At 39.6% G+C, this 19,927-nt stretch overlaps 1 protein-coding gene across 1 annotated transcript; it reads right to left on the reverse strand.

The window, feature by feature from the left end:
* Positions 1–1,347: 1,347 nt before the first annotated feature.
* On the reverse strand, positions 1,348–19,683 carry SLC44A1 (solute carrier family 44 (choline transporter), member 1; the record flags this gene model as incomplete). The annotated part of the gene is made up of 8 exons (XM_009866984.1): positions 1,348–1,431; positions 1,675–1,831; positions 5,951–6,116; positions 8,285–8,471; positions 9,334–9,461; positions 13,256–13,345; positions 15,201–15,370; positions 19,590–19,683. Coding segments are annotated over 8 exons (1,076 nt in total), but the record flags the coding sequence as incomplete, so codon positions are not given.
* Between the last annotated feature and the right edge of the window lie 244 nt (positions 19,684–19,927).

Genomic DNA, 19,927 nt, shown 5'->3' on the forward strand with positions numbered 1-19,927 from the left:
GAGTGTGGTGAAATACGGGAACAGGTTGCCCAGTGTATGAAGTCTATGTGGCCAGGTTTTGGGAGGGGGGAGGGGCTGTAGGGATGGCTTCTGTGAGAAACTCCTACAAGTTTCCTGTAGATCTGACAGAGCCAGTGCCAGCCAGATTCAAAGACGGACCCACCACTGGCCGAGGTTGTGACTATCAGTGGTTGTGGTAACAAGTCTGTGGTAACATATTAAAGAGATGGGGGAAAAAAACCAACCCTACTGTGGAATTGCAGGCAGATAGAGGAGTGAGAAAATATGAGAAATGATTGCCAACAACAAGGTCAGTGAAGAAGGAGGAGGACGAGGTGCTGCAGACGCTGGAGCAGAGATTCCCCTGAGTTATGGTGAAGACCATGGTGAGGCAGGCTGTGTCCCTGAATTCCATGGATGTTGACAGGGATGTAGATGTCCACCTGCAGCCTGTGGAGGACCCCATGTCAGAGCAGGTGAACACCTGAAAGAGGCTGTGATCCTGTGGGAAGCCCACACTGGAGCAGGCTTCTGGCAGGACCCGTGGAGCCATGGAGAGAGGTGCCCATACTGGAGCAGATTTGCTGGCAGGACTTGTGACCCTACAGGGGACTCATGCTGCAGCAGTCTGTTCCTGAGGGACTGCATCCCACAGAAACGACTCATGTTGGAAAAGTTCAGGAAAAACTGTCTCCTGTGGGAGGGACCCCATGCTGGAGCCAGGGAAGAGTGAGGAGTCCTCCTGCTGAGGAGGAAGAAGCAGCAGAGACAACATCTAATGAACTGACCACAACCCCTATTCCCTGTGCCCTGGTGCTGCTCGGAGGGAGGAGTGGAGAAACTTCGAATGAAGTGAAGCCTGGAAAGAACAGAGATGTGGGGGGAAGGTGGGTTTTTTTTAAGGTTTGATTTTATTTCTCATTTCCTCTCTTTGATTTGATTGATAATAAATTAACTTCTCCAAATCCAGCCTGTTTTGCCCATGATGGTACTTGCTAAGTGATCTCTCCGCCCCCATCTCAACCCATGAGCCTTTTGTTATATTTTCTCTCCCTCGTCCATCTAAGAAGGGGGAGTGATAGAGCAGCTGTGGTGGGAACACGGCCTCCAGCCAGCATCAAACTGCTCCACCCAGAGAAGTAGTAAAAGCCACGTCCCTGGAGACATTCAAGGTCAGGCTTGATGGGGCTCTGAGCAACCTGATCTAATTAAAGATGTCTCTGCTCACTGCAGGGGGGTCATACTAGGTGACCCTTACAGGTCCCTTCCATCTCAAACCATTCTATGATTCTGTGACTCTACATATTATCAGCACTTACATGAAACCCGAATATTGCAAAATCTTACCTGATTTAAGTAGGTCAGGCACTTCTCTAGACACCAAAGGCAGCAGATGCAGGCTTTAAGCATACAGCGAGCACAAGCATTTTCCTAAGAAAGCAGAGAATGTGGGAAAACAAAGAACGGTAAGGTGTAAAACCAACAAAGCTTAAGGAAAAAATACCTGCTTGTGATTCTGTAACTTATTCTCAACTTAAGCAGTCCCTCTCAGTCCTACAGTCCTTTAAAGACCAAATATTCTAAAAGTCTCCCATACAGGTTAAATTAAATTAGCTGTAAAAATGTCAGGCCTTGTGTGCCAGGAAGAAAATGGAAGAAAACGGAATCTCTTACTTTTCCTTTGAGTTGTGTATGAATATACATAAGAATCATTCGTGGTATCTTCACTAGTGTGATGATGAAAGACCCTTTTGCTACTGTTCCTAGGTGGTAACAAACAAGGCGATTAATAGATGCCAGAATAGGAGTAAATGGCAGATTCCTTTTCTCCCTGTTGAAAAAAGAAAAATAATAGAGCAGAATGATCAGTATGTATGTAATATAATCTAGAAGTGCTAGAAATTTTCAATAAAATAACATGTAAAGGAACGTATTATACTAGGTTTCAGGATATACTGCTTACACTGACAGCCTGTGCAAATCACAGTTTTGGCCCTGATGCAGCAATGGGAATGTCTTCAGGGTACTCTTACTAGCAGTTGGCTGCATTACCGCTATCACCAACCACCAGTTTCTGAAAAACCACATTTGATGGTGTGCAATTCAAAACATTTAAAGAAGAGAGAAACAATGTTAACTCTCTTTCAGCTGGACTGATAAACTTGCCTTCCCCTGCTGTTCCGTTGGAGGTGTTTGTGGAGACTTTGTATGGGATACTACTATTTTTATTTACTAGGTAAATTGTTTTTTTCAGATGTTCTGCATTTCTGATTTAGCTATTATATCCTCAAGGAACCAAGTAATAAGCCTTAAAGCAAACTATTTTATTGCAACATAGCTAGTGTATCTTTAATCTATCAGATGAATATTTACTTTCACAGTTTTGAAGCAACTCCCTTTTAAAGTCTTTTATTATGTTCTCTACCAATGAAGTCACTTTTATTTCTCTCTCAAAGAACAGCTCTATTCAACATTTAAAGACTGGCTCTTCCCCTTTATTACAGATATGAACAGAATAAGCATACTAAAGGAACAAGTGCTAACATTCCAAATATAAAGTATCGCCCTAGCTTTGGAGAAAGCTACATTCATGTGAGTTTCAGTCAAAAAACATAAAAAATTAAGAGTTGTCATTCCATGAAAGTAGCATCTGCATAACTTAATCCCAAGATGTTAATGATTAAGATCAGTATATCCTGTATTTTCTTCTAATTAATTTCAAAACTCAGGTGGAGAAAGCTAAATTCTCTTCCCCTTTGGGCACAATCACATAAATGGTCTGAGCCTTAAACCCAGGCAACCCAATCACTTCCTTCTTTTGAGGTAGATATAACTGAAGGCAGAGTCTGTAATGGAGAACACCTCAAGGTCTGTTATTGCCTGAGTTGAAAGCAAACCATCTGACTAAGGTGAATGAAGAGTTGAACAAACATAAAACATTTTTTCAAGGATAATTTCATCTCATTTGCTGTGGAAATCTGCTAATAAGCAATGTAATGGAGAAATTCCGATTGATGTCCTTTCCTTTCTTACTAAGTCACTCGTCAGATTAGAGTTGTACTTAAAACGCAAAACAAAATAAAAGGATAGCAGTAGGGAGAAACTGGCATTTACTAACTTAAAATAAAATTGTTGTTATGGAATGATAGGGTAGAGTTAAAAGAAAAATCATTCAGAGAATCACAGAATCACGGAATGTTAAGGAAGGGACCTCAAAAGATCATCTAGTCCAAGCCCTCTGACAAAGCAGCATAACCTAGAGTAGGGTACATGGGTCCAGGCGGGTTTTGAATGTCTCCAGAGAAGGAGACTCCACAAACTCTCTGGGCAGCCTGTGCCAGTGCTCTGTCACCCTCACAGTGAAAAAGTTTTTAGTAATGTTTCCTCCTGTGATCCAGCTTGTATCCGTTGCCCCTTGTCCTGTCATTGGATATCACTGAGAAGAGCCTGGCTCCGTCCTCCTGACACTCTCCCTTTACATATTTATAAATATTTATGAGGTCACCCCTCAGCCTCCTCTTCTCCAAGCTAAAGAGACCCAGCTCCTTCAGCCTTTCCTCATCAGGGAGATGTTCCACTCCCTTCATCATCTCTGTGGCTCTGAGCTGGACTCTCTCCAGCAGTTCCCTGTCTCTCTTGAGCTGAGGGGCCCAGAACTGGACACAATATTCCAGATGTGGCCTCACCAGGGCAGAGCAGAGGGGCAGGAGGACCTTATTCAACCTACTAGCTACTCCCCTTCTAACACACCCCAGGATGCCATTGGCCTTGTTGGCCACGAGGGCACATTGCTGGCTCATGGCCATCCTGCTGTCCACTAGAACCCCCAGGTCCCTTTCCCCTGTGCTGCTCTCCAGCAGGTCAGTCCCCAACCTATACTGGCACGTGGGGTTATTCTTTCCCAGGTGCAAAACTCTACACTTGCCCTTGATGAATTTTGTAAGATTTCTCCCCATCCAGCCCTCCAGTCTGTCTAGATCTCTTTGAATGGCAGCACAGCCTGCTGGTGTGTCAACCACTCCTCCCAGTTTTGTGTCATCAGCAAACCTGCTGACAGTGCTCTCTAATCCCTCGTCCAGGTCACTGATGAATATATGGAACAGCACTGGTGCCAGCACTGACCCCTGAAAGACTCCCCTAGACACAGGTCTCTGACTAGACTCTGCTTCACTGACCACACTCTCAGGTAATAGAAAATACCTAGAGATGTAGCTTACACATTGCTAAGCAACTTATTTCAATGCAAAGTTATCCTCTCTTCTCTGTATTTTCACAGTTCATCACTCAATCTAATTTAATTATTCACAAGATTACATCCCTTGTAATAACTTCATAGATATATTTCATTGGTATACTGGAGAACTTCATCATTAATAAAATACAGAATTTCTGTCAGCACAGTAAATTAATTCATTGCCTTTTATATTGTTTTAAAGACAAGGATAGATAAGGAGTCAAGTGTAATTCAGATAACAGTCTCAGTTAAAAAGACAAACCAATTTAAACATTTGTGATTTGAATCATGCACTTGAAAAATACCTGCATGCATTATTTTAAACCTAATATTTTAAAATAAAAATCAGACTCCTAAATGCGAATGGGTAGAATAGTGTGGTTGCTGCTTATCACTAGAAATTTTTACATACAATATCCTTCATATGAAAAGGCAAAAATACATACCAAAAACCACTAGCTGAACTATATGTGTATTTAGGGTAGCAATGGTTTTTTTTCTTGGGGATACCATCACTCTAATATCTTGGGTTTCCTTTAGCAACATTGCTAAATATCTTGTCAACATCCACTACTCATTTTGATCTTTATCCAGAGGAACTGTATTTATATTGTTTGGAAAGACTGAGAACATTTGAAATAAAATTATTCACCTAGTTCCTGAACAATGATGTGGTGGTTTGTTTTTGTTTGTTTGTTTGTTTGTGTTTGTTTTTGTTTAAGATATGTATCATGAATTACTAAATCTAGGTTGAAATGTGGGAAAGCTTCATTAAACTATATTTCTGTAAACCAGGTATTAGTGTACTTGCTTCTTTTTTTAACCAAAACTATTCCCGTAGTTCTGCTCTGCATACCAAAATTTAATACTTCAGATCACTTAAGCACCATTTATTCTCATGAAATACCAACAAACCATCTGATATTGCTTTTCCTCTGAAAAATCTGGGTCCTAAATGGCTAAAATGAGAACTTTATTTTTCTCTTATTTAAGGTAAATCTCTCTTTCAGAAGTTTGCAAATACTAGAGATAAAACCCCAAGGCTAAGTTTATGACTCTGAAGCCAGTTTCTTACCACTGTGAAGCAAAATTCTTGTGCCTGAAGGCTGGTAAAACCAGCTTAATAACTAGTATTGCCTTCTTGAACAGCTAGCAGATACACACAGAACAGTGAATGTAAAGTATCCCCTGATCACAATTTAATACAAAAATATAGCAATGAAATATGGAGTTTTAATCACTTTTTGTTTGTCAGAATCTATGTGTAAACAATGAATCTAGTAAGATCTTGAGTAATCTTGTGTAATTAAGACTAACGAAGCTCTGTAAATAATTTAAAGGGCACTGTTTTGTAATTAAAATAATAATAAATTGCTTTCAATAATTTTTTAATCCCTACTGATCTTATCAGTATTAATTATGAGCATCACAGTTGACCTTCTAAGTGCATCCTGCTTTGTAAACAACCATCTAGGTCTGTACAATGTGCACAGGTTACAAGGCAAACACGATTTCAAGTTCTAAATATCAATAATGCCATCTATAAGCAGCAAAGCAGATTATTTTAGGACTTGACACAATTTAAAGAGTCAATACAATTCAACTGTTCTCCAGCTTCCAGGATGGAAGCAAGTGTTCTCCCGAAAACCTCTGTCCCTCATTATTTCTGTTAATTCCATTTTGAGGTTATTCATAGAAAAGCTAAGTTATCCTTACCTTGTAAAATAGTATGTCACAACAGCCCCTGCTACAGTCATCTGCTGACAGGCTAGGATAAACTCGCTGATCCAGATGAGGCCCACTACATGGTACCACCACATGTATTTCAAAGGACCTACCATCCGAAATTCAACAAATCCTTCTTCGTTTGGGACAGGAGTACCTAGAAATAAATGAGGTTAAAAAAAGGAAATGGTCCTTACACCAACTCGGAAAGAAGGAAGCATATAGTATTAGTTGTTCATAACCACCTACGGCAAAATCCCTCCAGCTTCTACTAACAGCTCTAAATGTCATGTTTAAGAATATTGCTCCTAAGATACAGCTTTTGAGACAATCAGTATAACATCATTCACAAAAATACATTAAAAAATATTCTGACTATACTCACAAATCCCACAACACCTCTTTTAATTTTTAGGCACATGTTGAAAATTTTCAAAACTAACCACCAAGAAGCAAACATTCTTATAATTAAAGATAATAGAAGCCTGCTTCAGTCCTTAATTTCAGCATACTGCTTTGTTGATATTATTCATATAGTGAGAATCAACATTGAACTTCGTAGCTCCTTACATGTCAACATTAACAATAATTTTTGTTTTCCTTATGGTCAGCCTTTGTGCATGTATTTCAACAATATTTGTAACTTTAAAGGTATTTACAGATATAAAGAGCAGCTCTGGAGATTCTAAATATAGTATTTCACACATTCAGAGACCCACTGACTCTTTGTCTAATCTGCATAGTGTTACCATGTATTGAGACTGACAGCACATGCCAGAATCCTCCTAGGATAAGCTCTATTTCAATGTGTTACCTCACACTGAGATGTTTCATCTTATAAAACAGTTATGTGAACAGCTGGTGAAATTCAGAAAAATACTGAAAGTTACATCACGTGTATAAAATGCTTACTACAAATACAATTTTTTGACTTAGCATTGGTAGCACCTTCTCAGCTACACTTTTATGCTTATATAAAAAAAAAAGTATTTTCTCATTAACGAACTGAACTATTGAAATAATTTTGGGTTTAGTCAATAAGCTAATAAGTTACATAACATACACAGCTAACATACGTTTTTTCAGTTCTTCTGGTTTGGACTGAAAAGATCTTGCCTTATTTGTACAAAGATTTCGTTTAACTGATACCAGTGAAGATTTTGTTTAATTTATACTGAGAGTGTATAAAGCTAAAAGCATAAATTAGTCTTCACAGAATCAAGGCAAATCAAATAGTTCTGTCAGTAAAATATAGTATCAATGTAAATTCTGCTACAAATTGAGTCCCTGGTGCAAGTGGTCTTTAACTCACAGAGTGAAGTACAGAATTGAGACTCAGATCACTTTCAAGAGTGAACGTTTTCTACACATAGCACAGCATGCACTGAAAACCAAAAATTTCAACAGCAATAAGAATAAGAACATGTGTATTCTATTACCTACATCCCTCCATAAGAATTCAGGCTATGAAATAAAAAATACTTATCTTGGATTATCCCGAAATAGCTTTGTGACTTGGAACACTGCTACTTTTGGATCAGTAGTAAACAAAAAATTTCAAAATTCTAAGGTTTTAACAACGAATGATGGTCTCTATTGCCCACAACTTACTACAAAATTATACAGACATCTCCCGTTTTAAAACTCAGGTGCTAGGTTTCTCTGCTGAAGTAACTAACATTTGGACCTAAAGGACTGACTAGTTCTAGAAGGTCTCATCTTCTATGCTCTCCACAGCAGACAGAAATTTAGAGTATGTTGGCTGCTCTCAGAATACAGTGTATCAACAGCAGAAATAATCTCCCTAATAATCCTAGAAAACGCTGGAATAATACTAGACACCTACATTATCAACAACTGAAAACTATTTTCAGTCTATTTACGTTTTGGGAGAGAGTAATCGCATGCAACAGCCCATTCATTATTATGTCTTCATCTGTGTGAGCACTCGCTCACAGTACAATACCTGATGAGATTATCAGCAAGATTAGGCTATTTCAAACCTACTTGTGTAAAATTAGAAGGAATTATTTAAAACACTGTTATAGCAGTCTTATTAATGGAATCTTGTGGTTTGCAATGTGACAACTTGCATGAAATCAAAAAGATGGCCTAAGGCACAAAGTAATGTACTGAGAACGCAGACCTGAACTCACAAGAACTTCCTTGACACAAGTGTTTTGAAGCTACTGAAGCAGACAAGAATAGAAGCACAATATGTGGGTGTGTTTTTCTGGAGGTTGCCACATGCTTTTTACTCAGCTCTGCTGGAAACCATACATAAATGAAGTGGAATTTATTAAAAATAAGCCTGGTATCCCTTACCTGTAGTACCAAGGAAAAGCAGGACTGTGATCCAGTATGTCCAGAAGATGATAAGCACAAAGAATGTCCAAAATGGCTGGAAGACTAGCAGTGGCAGGTGAATGAAGACCTTGCCGGCCACATGGAACAGGGCAATGGTGAGGGCTACTCGCTTGCGCATAATTAACATTATCAAGAACAAGATGACCTAGAGGAAGAATTTTCCCAATCACATTTTAAAGAACTGAAAAATAAGCAAGCTATCATTTTGTACTGCTAGGATATTCAAACACAGCAATTTAACACTCTGTTTTTAAGAGTGTAAGATCAAAATGTAAAACCTCTATCAGCTGCTTCTAGTTTTAAATTATTTTCCAAATTATACTTTTGTGGAATTCAAATATCATAATTATGTATTTGGAATTATCATCAGCCTCAAGCTGATAAGACTAGACCGGATTCTATTCCTAATTATGTTTTACAAACCAGTGACATCAGCAAGCTTTAACAAAGAATAAAATCTAACATTTATATTTGAGCATGGTGTGGTGGTCTCATCACGTGAGTCAAACATTTGTCAATTTTTAGTAGTCAAGCCAGTGATTCCAAAATGAACAGCAAGGCCTAAAGAAAATAAATTAGTTCAGTAACCAGTGTGGTTATTTCAGATCACAGTGATCCTTCTGCCACTGAAAAAAGTTTGGGAACAACTGATTTCAGAAGTAGGAATAGTCTAAGTACTTTCAAATAAACTGAAATTACTAACTACCTCTGAACCAGGAACCTAAGAAAAATTTTGGAAGAAACTGGCTTGAGAGTCCAATATTGTACATATTCTTGCAAGAAGGTGGACATTTTACAATAGAGAAGAGTAGCTGCAGGGTTAGGAACCCTTTCTTGACTCAAACCCAAGTATTAGCAAACAAACAAAGTTAAAAAAAAAATCACTGCAACAGAACTTGCAGTAGAAATAAACTCTTCAAAAATGTGTGCAATATAAACCTTTTATCAGACTTAAAAAAAAGCGAGACCACGAAGAAAACAGAACAGGAAAATAAAGTAAAGCATACCGTGAAGACTGTAGCTGAAATGGCATAGATCAGGAGAGCCTGAAGATTGTCTTTGGCTATTTGAGTCTCAACAGCACTGGCAGATACTCGTTGCTTAGCATAGAGCCACCACAGGACTCCTGTGCCACCTATGTTTTAGATAAAATAATAAAAAACAAAGACAAATTAAAGATGTTGCTTCATTGTGACATAGCCATACTACATAGTACCAAAGAAACTAAACTTTAAGTCTAGTCCAGTACAGAATACTCAGGGGCACTGATGCTTAACTGATGTTTAGTTCTCCTCTGCCCTCTTCTCAAGTGGAGGATTGCGCTTTCGGGTGAAGTGCATGAAAGGATTAGTTCATGGGGAGCCCTAAAAATGAAGACCACAGGCCCCATTATGCAACAGAGGAATAAAAAGAAGAACAAAGAGTTTTATGGTAGGCTGTATGTATATATGTGTATAATAAGATAGGGAGTCAGAATTTAAGACCTTTGGATTGGGATGCAAAACGACAAGAGGAACAGAAGAAGTCTACAACTCCTGGAAACACTAATCAAGAAGAGAAGAAGCAGCCCTCATGCTGCAAAACAGCACCTCAGGTTATCAATGCATAGTATCTTTTGGGGCACTGGAAAAAACATCAGCAAAAGGCGCAGGAGGCCAATATAACATGAGGTACTTTCTTCTAACCCCTATTAAGTAATCGTAGCTTTATGGCCAGAATATTATTCTCCTATTCTAGCTAATTTTTCAATGTAGAATTTTTCTTAAAAACAGGACTCTAGCTCCTCTGGGAAATAACGTTTCCCCTCTGGTATATTTATTTTCTCCTTTGAGTATCCTTCTCTATTCTGTTGTTATTTCTAAATCAGCTGCATCTAGAGATCACAAGTTTTTGCTGAAAGTACTCTGTTCAGGTCGAAAATGGTAGATGTTCTTTTGGCATCTCCTAAACAAACAGTGAATACAGAATAAGCAGTATGTCTCATGTATGACATGCTGTTATTCAGTCTGTGTAATTAATGTGATTTTAAAAAATATAATAACAGATGGCACTAAGACAAGACATTCAGCTCTTTCACTCTACATAGTTGCTCAGCTTCTAAAGAGAATAGAAATGAAAAAAAAAGAGATCTATTTTTTCCTTTTCTGTGGACACAGATCCTGAGACCAGTAAGGAGAAAAAAACAAGTGATCCTGAAAAATAATAGGCAGTCTGCTGACTTTTTTTCCATCCCCTGCAGTGACAAATTGCAAGAATTAAATTGCTAGTGCTTCCTAATTTGATTATTCTATTTTTGTTCCTACAGTCATCTGCTCATACATTTTGGCTTAGCTACTGAGTGTCGACAACAGAGAACTTCAGTGCTACAAATGTTAAAAGTTAGTGTGATAAATTAAGGCTACATTCATAGAATCATAATCAGAGAATTATAAAATGTCAAGGGTTGGATGGGTCCTCTAGAGATCATCTAGTCCAACCCCCCTGCCAGAGCAGGATCCCCTAGGGCAGCCACACAGGAACGCGTCCAGGAGGGTTTTGAAAGTCTCCAGAGAAGGAGACTCCACAACCTCCCGGAGCAGCCTGTGCCAGTGCTCTGTCAGCCTCGCAGTGAAAAAGTTTCTGCTCATGTTGAGCTGAAACTTCTGTGTTCTAGCTTGTCCCCATTATTCCTTGTCCTATTACTGGGCACCACTGTGAAAAGACTGGCACCTTCCTCCTGACACCCACTCCTCAGATATTTATACACATTCATAACATCCCCTCTCAGCCTTCTCTTCTCAAAATTAAACAACCCCCCGTTCTCTCAGTCTCTCTTCATAGGAGAGACAATCAAGTCTCTTAATCATCCTTGTAGCTCTCCATTGGACTCTGTCCAGTAGGTCCCTGTCTCTCTTGAACTGGGGAGCCCAAAACTGGACACAGTACTCCAGGTGTGGTCTCACCAGGGCAGAGTAGAGGGGAAGACAACTTGCCTAGACCTGCTGGATACACTTTTCTTAATGCACCCATTGGCCCTCTTGGCCACAAGGGCTGCTCCATGGACAACTTACTGTCCATTAGGGCTCCAAGGTCTTTCTCTGTGGGGCTGCCTTCAGCAGGGCAACGTCAAATCTATACTGGTGCCTGGTGTTATTCCTCCTCAGATGCAGGACTCTACACTTGTCCTTATTGAACTTCATGAGGTTCCCCTTTGCCCAGCTCTCCAGCCTGTCCAGATCTCATTGGATGGCAGCACAGCCTTACTGTGTGTCAGCCACCACTCCCAGTTTCGTATCATTAATGAACTCGCTGAGGGTGCACTCCATCCCCTCATCCAGGTCACTGAGGAAGATATTGAACACAACTGGACCCACTACTGACCCTTGGGGAACACCACTGCAAGCTGTGTCATTTTGGACAAGACAGTATTTAACCATTCCAAAGATCACATGACCGGTTGCATTTCATATATAACCTCTCTCATGTAGGACTTTGAGTCATATAGATTCATGGAATCATAGAACTGTCAGGGTTGGAAGGGACCTTAAAGATCACCTAGTTCCAACCCCCCTGCCATGGGCAGGGACAATCCCACTAGATCAGGCTGCTCAGAGCCCCATCCAGCCTGGCCTTAAAAAATTCCAGGGATGGGACTTCCACCACCTCTCCGGGTAACCTGTTCCAGTGTCTCACCACCCTCATGGGGAAGAACTTCTTCCTAACATCCAGTCTAAAACTATCCATCTCTTCAGTCCATTCCCCCTAGTCCTATCACTATCCAACATCCTAAAAAGCTCCTCACCAGCTTTCTTGTAGGCCCCTTAAGATACTGGAAGGCCACAATAAGGTCTCATCAGAGCCTTCTTTTCTGCAGACTGAACAAACCCAACTCTCTCAGTCTGTCTTCATAGGAGAGGTGCTCCAGCCCCCTAATCATCCTCGTGGCCCTTCTCTGGACATGTCCTTTCCTTCTTAGTCAGTGTAGCTCCAGAACTGGTCGCAGCACTCCAGGTGGGGTCTCACGAGAGTGGAGCAGAGGGGGAGAATCACCTCCCTCGACCTGCTGGCCACGCACCTCTTGATGCAGCCCAGGACACGACTGGCTTTCTGGGCTGCAAGTGCACACTGACGGCTCATGTTGAGCTTCTCATCTACCAGCACCCCCAAGTCCTTTTCTTCAGGGCTGCTCTCCAGCCAGTCACTGCCCAGCCTACATTGGTGCCTGGGATTGCCCTGACCCAGATGAAGGACCTTGCTCTTGGCCTTGTTGAACTTCCTGAGGTTGCCATGGGCCCACCTCTCCAGCCTGTCGAGGTCCCTCTGGATGGCATCTCTACCCTCCAGGGTGTCAGCCGCCCTACAATGTTTTGATCAGAAATGCTAGAAAAGCACCACTGTTTAGTCTTCTCAAGAACAGGTCTTACATATACTTGTAGAGCTATTCAGAGGACTGAAGGGCCTGATGAACATGTTGGGAGGGGTTCTATGGACACATCTGCATCTTAAGGTCCCCTGAGGCTGCATAAACAACAGCTGCCCATTGATTCCTGCATGCTGGACTATGCCCAGCAGGTGGGCAAGCTATCAGACACATGGAGACTAGCTGCCTTGCTGAAGTGTTTGGAAGGAGGTTAGAAGTAGGCACCATTTAGGGCTCTGCTGCAAGTGCTGTATTGTATCCTGTATTCCCTCTGCGGGCTTTAGTGAGATAGGCTGACGGGAAGCTTGCCAGTCAAGCAGGGTGTGCAGCAAATCTCTAAGGAGTGACATACCCTCTGGGAGAGGACTGGCATTGATTGCATTTTTTTATGTACGTCTTGCAAGGGACTCAAAGGAAAGCTGAAGGGAAACGCGTGGTCCAAGTTCTGTGCAGGAATGAGCTGGCCTAAGAACATGGAGCACAAATACCAGATCGGGGCCTGAAGAAATTAAGAGACAAGTAAGACTTACCAAGTGATCCCAGAATGACAAGAATTGTTAAAATCCAGACAAGTACTCTTGAAATGTACCTGATTATAACCATCAAAATCATGGACAACACTGCAAAAGAAGACAAATAAAATAAGCAGAGCAATTATTTCAAGTAGAAATAGCCTTCCTAACTCTCTCACTGCACTAACTGCTTTCTATCAGAATTTTTACACATAGATTTCTTTTCTGAGGCTTACAAACTCACTGCACAGACAGTTAAGGAGGCAGCTCTACAACTTCTGCTTTGATACTGTTGATTAAAACAAAGAGAGCATAAATACATTTACATGGTACATTAAATACGAGACATAATGTGTACATACAGACAGAGATGTATCTAGACAATGACAGAACAGACAGCAAGACATGACAGTACTCCAAGTCTGATAAAATGAGCACACCTCCGGAGGACCAGAGCACAATTTAATGTACTTAAACACACTTGTTAAACAAGTGCGGATAATGTGACGCCTGTGTATTCCAAAATATCATGCCAGTAAAAAGTATAAAAGTTATGACTTTATTTTCAACATTCAAAATTAATTCTTTAACAAACTTTGTTCACACAGTTCCACTGCCATTCAGCAACTGCCTATTAAAAAGGCCTCTACAATATCAGCCAACTAAGACTGAGGGATTGACATGTGTAAGCACACAGATATAATTTTGCATACACCTATTTGTGTACACCTGTTACATAAAAGTCACTGAAACCTGGCTTTCTGAATCATACAATCTTAACTATGTTGAAAAGTAAATAAAATTCTGTTTAACTATGAAGATATAAAAATATTTTTTAAATTAACTGTATGTAAAACTTTCAGCCTTAACCGCACAGTTGCACTGTTAATCAGCCACTTGCTTTCAGATTTGCAACAGTCTTTCTATCTTTATTATCAAATACTACAGCTGTCAAGATAGAGGACTATCTTTCCAGTTATAGTTAAAGATACTTTTTTTTAAATGGTATCTAGCATCCTCTCTTCTTTTTTCCCTTTTTTTTTTTGTTTTTGTAACTACAAGAGCAGACTGAAAACAACGGACTTCTTTATCTGATACAGCTTCCCAACATCGCTTTGTAAACCACGCACCGCTGATATACATGGCTAATATCTGAAGCCTCCCATTTTAAGATTTCAGAATTTGAACTAAACAGGACTAAAATAGATCCATTAGGAAAGTAATTTATGTGGGTGAGTACTATTCCACCTTAATTCACAAGACTCTGCTAAAAGAGCACTTCAGTCTAGTGCAACCTGTCACTCTATAGGCCAGAGGCATCTCACAACTGTAGAAATGATGCAGCACCTCCATTTTGCCGACAATTTCCAACTCTTCAGACAAGGCCGAGATTTTCAAAGGCCTGAAGCTTTTAATTTTGGAGGAAAGTAAAGAAGGAGGTAACACGTAATACAGTAAATGGGCACCTAAGTTTCTAGTTTTCCTTCTGAAAGTTTTCATAGTCCTTGCACAAGTATGTTGAGTGAAACAAAATTAAACTTCTACATCCTAGAAGAGTGTGCTATTGTGCAATTCTCACCCTGTTATTTTTTGTTAGGCAGGGTTTATTTAGAGTTGTGTTGGCAGAAGATGAATGTAAGAAATGGGAAAGGGGAATATTATAACAAAAGTTAGGAGAATGCGATTGCTCTGTTAAGTATACCAAAACTAACGTTGGCTAATCAATAGCCACATATCTGCTATCTCACAAGCAGTGGAAGAGGAGGAAAAACAGGAACGCATATATATATTGCTTCTGAATAAATTACCCAGCCATCAAACAAAATTTTAAAAAAGCATTCTGAATCATTTTCTAAGGGCTCATCGCTATCACACATGCTTTTAGCTCATATTATGGTTAGAGGGTGTTAACAATCTCCTAATGCAGTACTAAGAAATAGCTAGTAATGAGAAAAACAATTACCTAGTGATAACAAGCAAAGTCCCATTATAATCTCTTTGCTGGTCATAACTCCACTAATCAGCCTGTGTAAGACACTACTGTCACTGACAAAGGTGATCAGGGCCTCTGCAAACTTGGCATAGCAGGAAATGTTCACAGGAGCACAGCGATGGAAGAATGGAATAGGTGCACTGGTGACACAAGAAAAAAAAATCAGAAAAAAAAATTACTCCTACTTAATATAAATGCCACATCAACACACAAATGAAAGGTGAATAGATGTAACCATTCCACCCTCATAACATCATAACCAGAAACCATGTGTTGAATGCACAGGTGCTGCTGGAATGAGGATGACCACAATGGGAAGTGATGCAGTTCTTACAGGTAACCCTGTGAGGCTGGAGTGCACAATCCAATAGGAAATTATCACCCTCCCACCCTTATAAGGCAAGGCTCAGAAAATACACATTTCTGTTCCCACTTCAACATCTCCCATTCCAGTGTCAGGTGGTGAACCAGCAGCTGAAACAATGCCTTTCACTTGTCTTAGAATTCTAGCCTGTATTTGCAGCAAAAGAAATTCCAGAGTCACAATACCTTTCCTGAAAACATACGTTTTATGCTAAAGGACATCAGCACTTAAAACTGCTGCCAGGCAAAACCAATGTACTTATTCTCAGTCCGTCCCCATCCTAAACTCGCTCTTGTATTGAAGATCATAATCACAGTGTTTCTTTCATTAACTGTGTTAAAATTACGCACTTGCATGATTTTATCATGCACTTTGCAAAACATCCAAAGACACCTCTATTGTTTCATTATTTCTGAACGGTGACGCTATGCATTAAACTTTACAGAACGCCCAGCAGAACCTGCTATCAAGTCCATCAGAGGAGACACAAGACAGCAAAAATTTCAGTTGAAAAGCTGCTAAGTTTGTTTTCCAAACTCTTCCCATTAAGCAGCTGACTTTCTTGCTCATAAACTATGTCAGACCTTGAAGAGGCCCATTAGATCTCTTGATCAATCTTCCCAGTTACACTTCAGACACATGTTCCTTCCTGTAAGCACATCCAATGCAAGAAAAGTCTTCTGTATTAAGGCAGTCTTTTCTCCTTACCTCTATACTTGCTTCACCTGGCCCAATCTTCCTTACTTAAAAGATTTCAGTGGACTGCAGCAGCAATGCACATAATCTATTGCAGTTTGCTCACTTCAGCAATGACCTATAAACCAGTAATTTTCTGCACTCAATAACTAACTTGTTAAGCCCATGCCTTTTCAAAATCCTAACCGTCGTTTTAAGTACGTAGTGAGTAAACCAGCTGCCTTAGGCACATCCCTTCTATGCTTTGTTTTTGGGGAAAAAATAGACAACATGCTGAAAATCATTAGTGTGTAATTATTCAGGAGAAATTATGATCACCTGCCATACCTAGGTAATTAGTAGATCCTACGACTTTGCTTGAAGTGACTGACAATTGCAAATCATACGGTTTTAAACTTTCTGTGCTGACTGGGTAAATGCATTTGGAGATGCTCATACTGATTGTCTACTTCTGGGTAGCGATGAAGACAGCGGTTAAGCACAGCAAAGTAATTGTGAATTAGTCACAGTTGTTAGAAAACAAATTAAACCCATAATGATGGCTGCCCTATTTAAAAGGCAGCCCATATACCCTCTTCGCCTCTTATAACATAGCCTATTTTGAAATATGTAGCATACTGCAGCTCATTATATGCCGCAGTAGCAGAAAAAACTGAAATCTGAGAGGTTTATTTAGTTGTTAACTGCTTCACTTTGCAGAAAGCCTAGAGCATTTAGAAGTAGTCAATATCAGCAACATCACTCAAATTTTGAGCTGGGAGCGGGCAAAGGATTGTCTTTCTCTCATCTACCATTTTGAAAAGGGAAACTAAGAAGATTAAAATACTGTTCCAAAATACATCCCAAGAAAGGAAACCACGGTTTTTGTGTACCATCTAATGTCCTTTAAGCTATAGCAGTATCACTATAAATCTTAAGTTACATATTTTCATGTGCTATATTCAATTTCTAACACTTCTGTAACTAATGAAGAAATTACTACATTACAGTGGATCCTACAAACTTTCATGAGTAAATGGGACTCCAGAGAATCCATCTTTTGAGATCTGCTGCTGTTTCGGTGGTTTTGACTGAATAAGTAGGTGAGGTAAGCGTCTTTTTTAATAACAAAAACAATAATAGATCTGTTCTCTGTGACCTATGCTATTTTATACGGTTTCTTGTTTGTAACTTGGTACATTACATACTGAAATAGAATTACAAGTTTCTGGGAATAACAACACGATGCTTAATCAGAACAAGAGTGAGTAAAGTTCAAGTCAGCAGATGCTGGTGTTAAAACTTCTACTTTTAAAGCAATATTCAAATAAAGTTAAGAGATCTATCTGATTGTTCAAGTACTAGATTACAGAGGAGAGCTTTTTCTCTCACTGCAAAGCCTAGGCATATATATCACCCTGTGTGAGGGAAGCCTGGCTGGAATGTCATTGCTAGCTGCTCTTTACAGCTGTGCTCTTGGGAAAGTTGGTTGTTAGATAAATGCCGCAGAAAAAAGCTGGATACATTTTCCTCTGGCGTCCTCTAAACAGTGACGTTACACACTACTGAGACTGAGATACACCAGGCATGGTTTCTGGAAGAAACACATATTGCTGATTGCACTGCTGTGCCAAGCTGGACATGATGCCTTGAAGCTGGAGGATCAGAATCCATTGAGAGGTGGAGCCTCAACTAAAGGGCATGAAGAAGCTTGGCAGTAGAACAGAAAACATCAGGGGACGGTCCTCACAGCACAGGCTACCTCCACCCAATGGACCTAACAGGAATCAGATGATGGTTCATACCTCTGACAGATCAAGTCCAAGAACAGGAGTGTTCACTAAGTTCTCCCTGAATGCCTCACCCTACAGGGCGTTGGGTTTTAGTTTGTTCATCTCCACAGGATTCTGTTTCCCTCCAAATTACACTAATTTACTCACATAATTTAACTATAAAAATCTGAAAACTAGAGTCGTTTACAGATGCAATATTGGCCTTTTTTTGCCTTAAGGCACTAAGTTCAGACTTTTCAATTTCAAAAATATTTAAACATATTGTACATTTTATTCATACCAAATAAGAAAGGGGAAGTACTCAACTCACACAATAGCTTTTCAGAGATAACTCTAGAGATAATATTTCTAAGGAATTTACATAGTGTCATTGGAACTCTAACACACTGTTCTATCCTTCTATTTTCTTATTAAGCTATATTCATTCAGACTGAATAACATGGGAACAGAGAGTAAGAAAAGTCAATATAATTCAGATAAAAATTAAGACCGACAAGCCTTTTCAGTATGCAATCTGGCACTGAAGTTTACATTTGTTTTTGTGTTACAGCTATAACGGCTGATTAGCTGCATGGAATATTAATCTGCTGTATGAAAAAAACAAAATAAAACAAAAAAACCCCTTAATATTCCAGCTGCTAATTATTGCCATTACAATATAAAAAATTGTTGACTACCATGCAGACTAGAAAGACTTAAAATCAAGGGGTTTAGAACTGACACAATTATAACATTTAATAAAAGCATAACAGAAAACTGTGCATAGGAAAAGACTCTGCAGTTGTAATGCACTACTGAATATGTCTGAGAAGGTAAACTTTGAGAAAACACTTCACTCTCCTTGAGTTAGTGAAATTACTGACAAAAGAGTGGGCATAACAGTAAACAGACTACTTTCTCAACAATGCTAATCTCCACAGTTCAAGGCAGCAGAGCTAGTAGAATTTCTGGAGGTACGAGCTTTTCTATCCTACCTTACAAAATGCAGTCTAATATAACATTTTAAAGAATAAAACTCAGATTGATCTGTTTATAAAATACAGTCCTCTTTTTGGTACTTGACCATCCTCATGTTAGCGTTTTTGAGACTGAAAGAATAAAAAGCAATTTGCCAAATCTCACTGGCTGAGGTAAGGTACAAGAAGTGAACACTGCAGGAGAGCTGTGTCTCAATATACCCCTTCTCCTCCCAAAGAGTCAAAGTGCTCCATAATTGTTTCTGGACTGCACTACCAACAGGCAGCTGGACACGGGGTGAAAGGCTGATACTCCAAACAATGTCAGTTACGTGAGATAGAAGAGAACTTGAGGGTACCAGCTCAATACTCTCAGTAACACATGTATGGATAGTTTAGGTTTTTCTTTAAGAGCTGCTTTCACTATTTTTTTAAAAAATGCATATATAATGATACACTAAAACACCCACCTGTAAGACAGAATAAATTTGTGCTGTATATTTTATAAAGAACTGTCACCAAAAAAAATTCTGCTCCCTCCACCCCCAATCAGACAAGATGTTAATATTACCTCTCAGGAACAGGATATTTAGGACATAACTTAGCGGCCCTTGGGTCTGTAGTGTATTCTGATGGCTGTAGTTCATAGCTACACAAAGTGGATCCTGTTGAGAGAAAAAAAAAAAAAGATTGATGGGGAAAAATAATAAAAATCAAATATTCCTACTCTTTGCAAGCAGTATTAAAACTGATACAGGTCCTGACTCTGTAGCTCATCATGTTATTACCAAAAAGTTATGCTACAGTTCCTCTTGTAATGGAATAGTGAATCAAGCCCAACACAGGCTTGAGTGCAATAGAATGATGCTCTCCATCTAGCTTTGGGTCTTCCAGCATTTGTGTATTCAA

Source organism: Apaloderma vittatum, unplaced genomic scaffold (assembly GCF_000703405.1).
Source record: "Apaloderma vittatum isolate BGI_N311 unplaced genomic scaffold, ASM70340v1 scaffold3173, whole genome shotgun sequence".
In the NCBI taxonomy this organism is placed as follows: Eukaryota; Metazoa; Chordata; class Aves; order Trogoniformes; family Trogonidae; genus Apaloderma; species Apaloderma vittatum.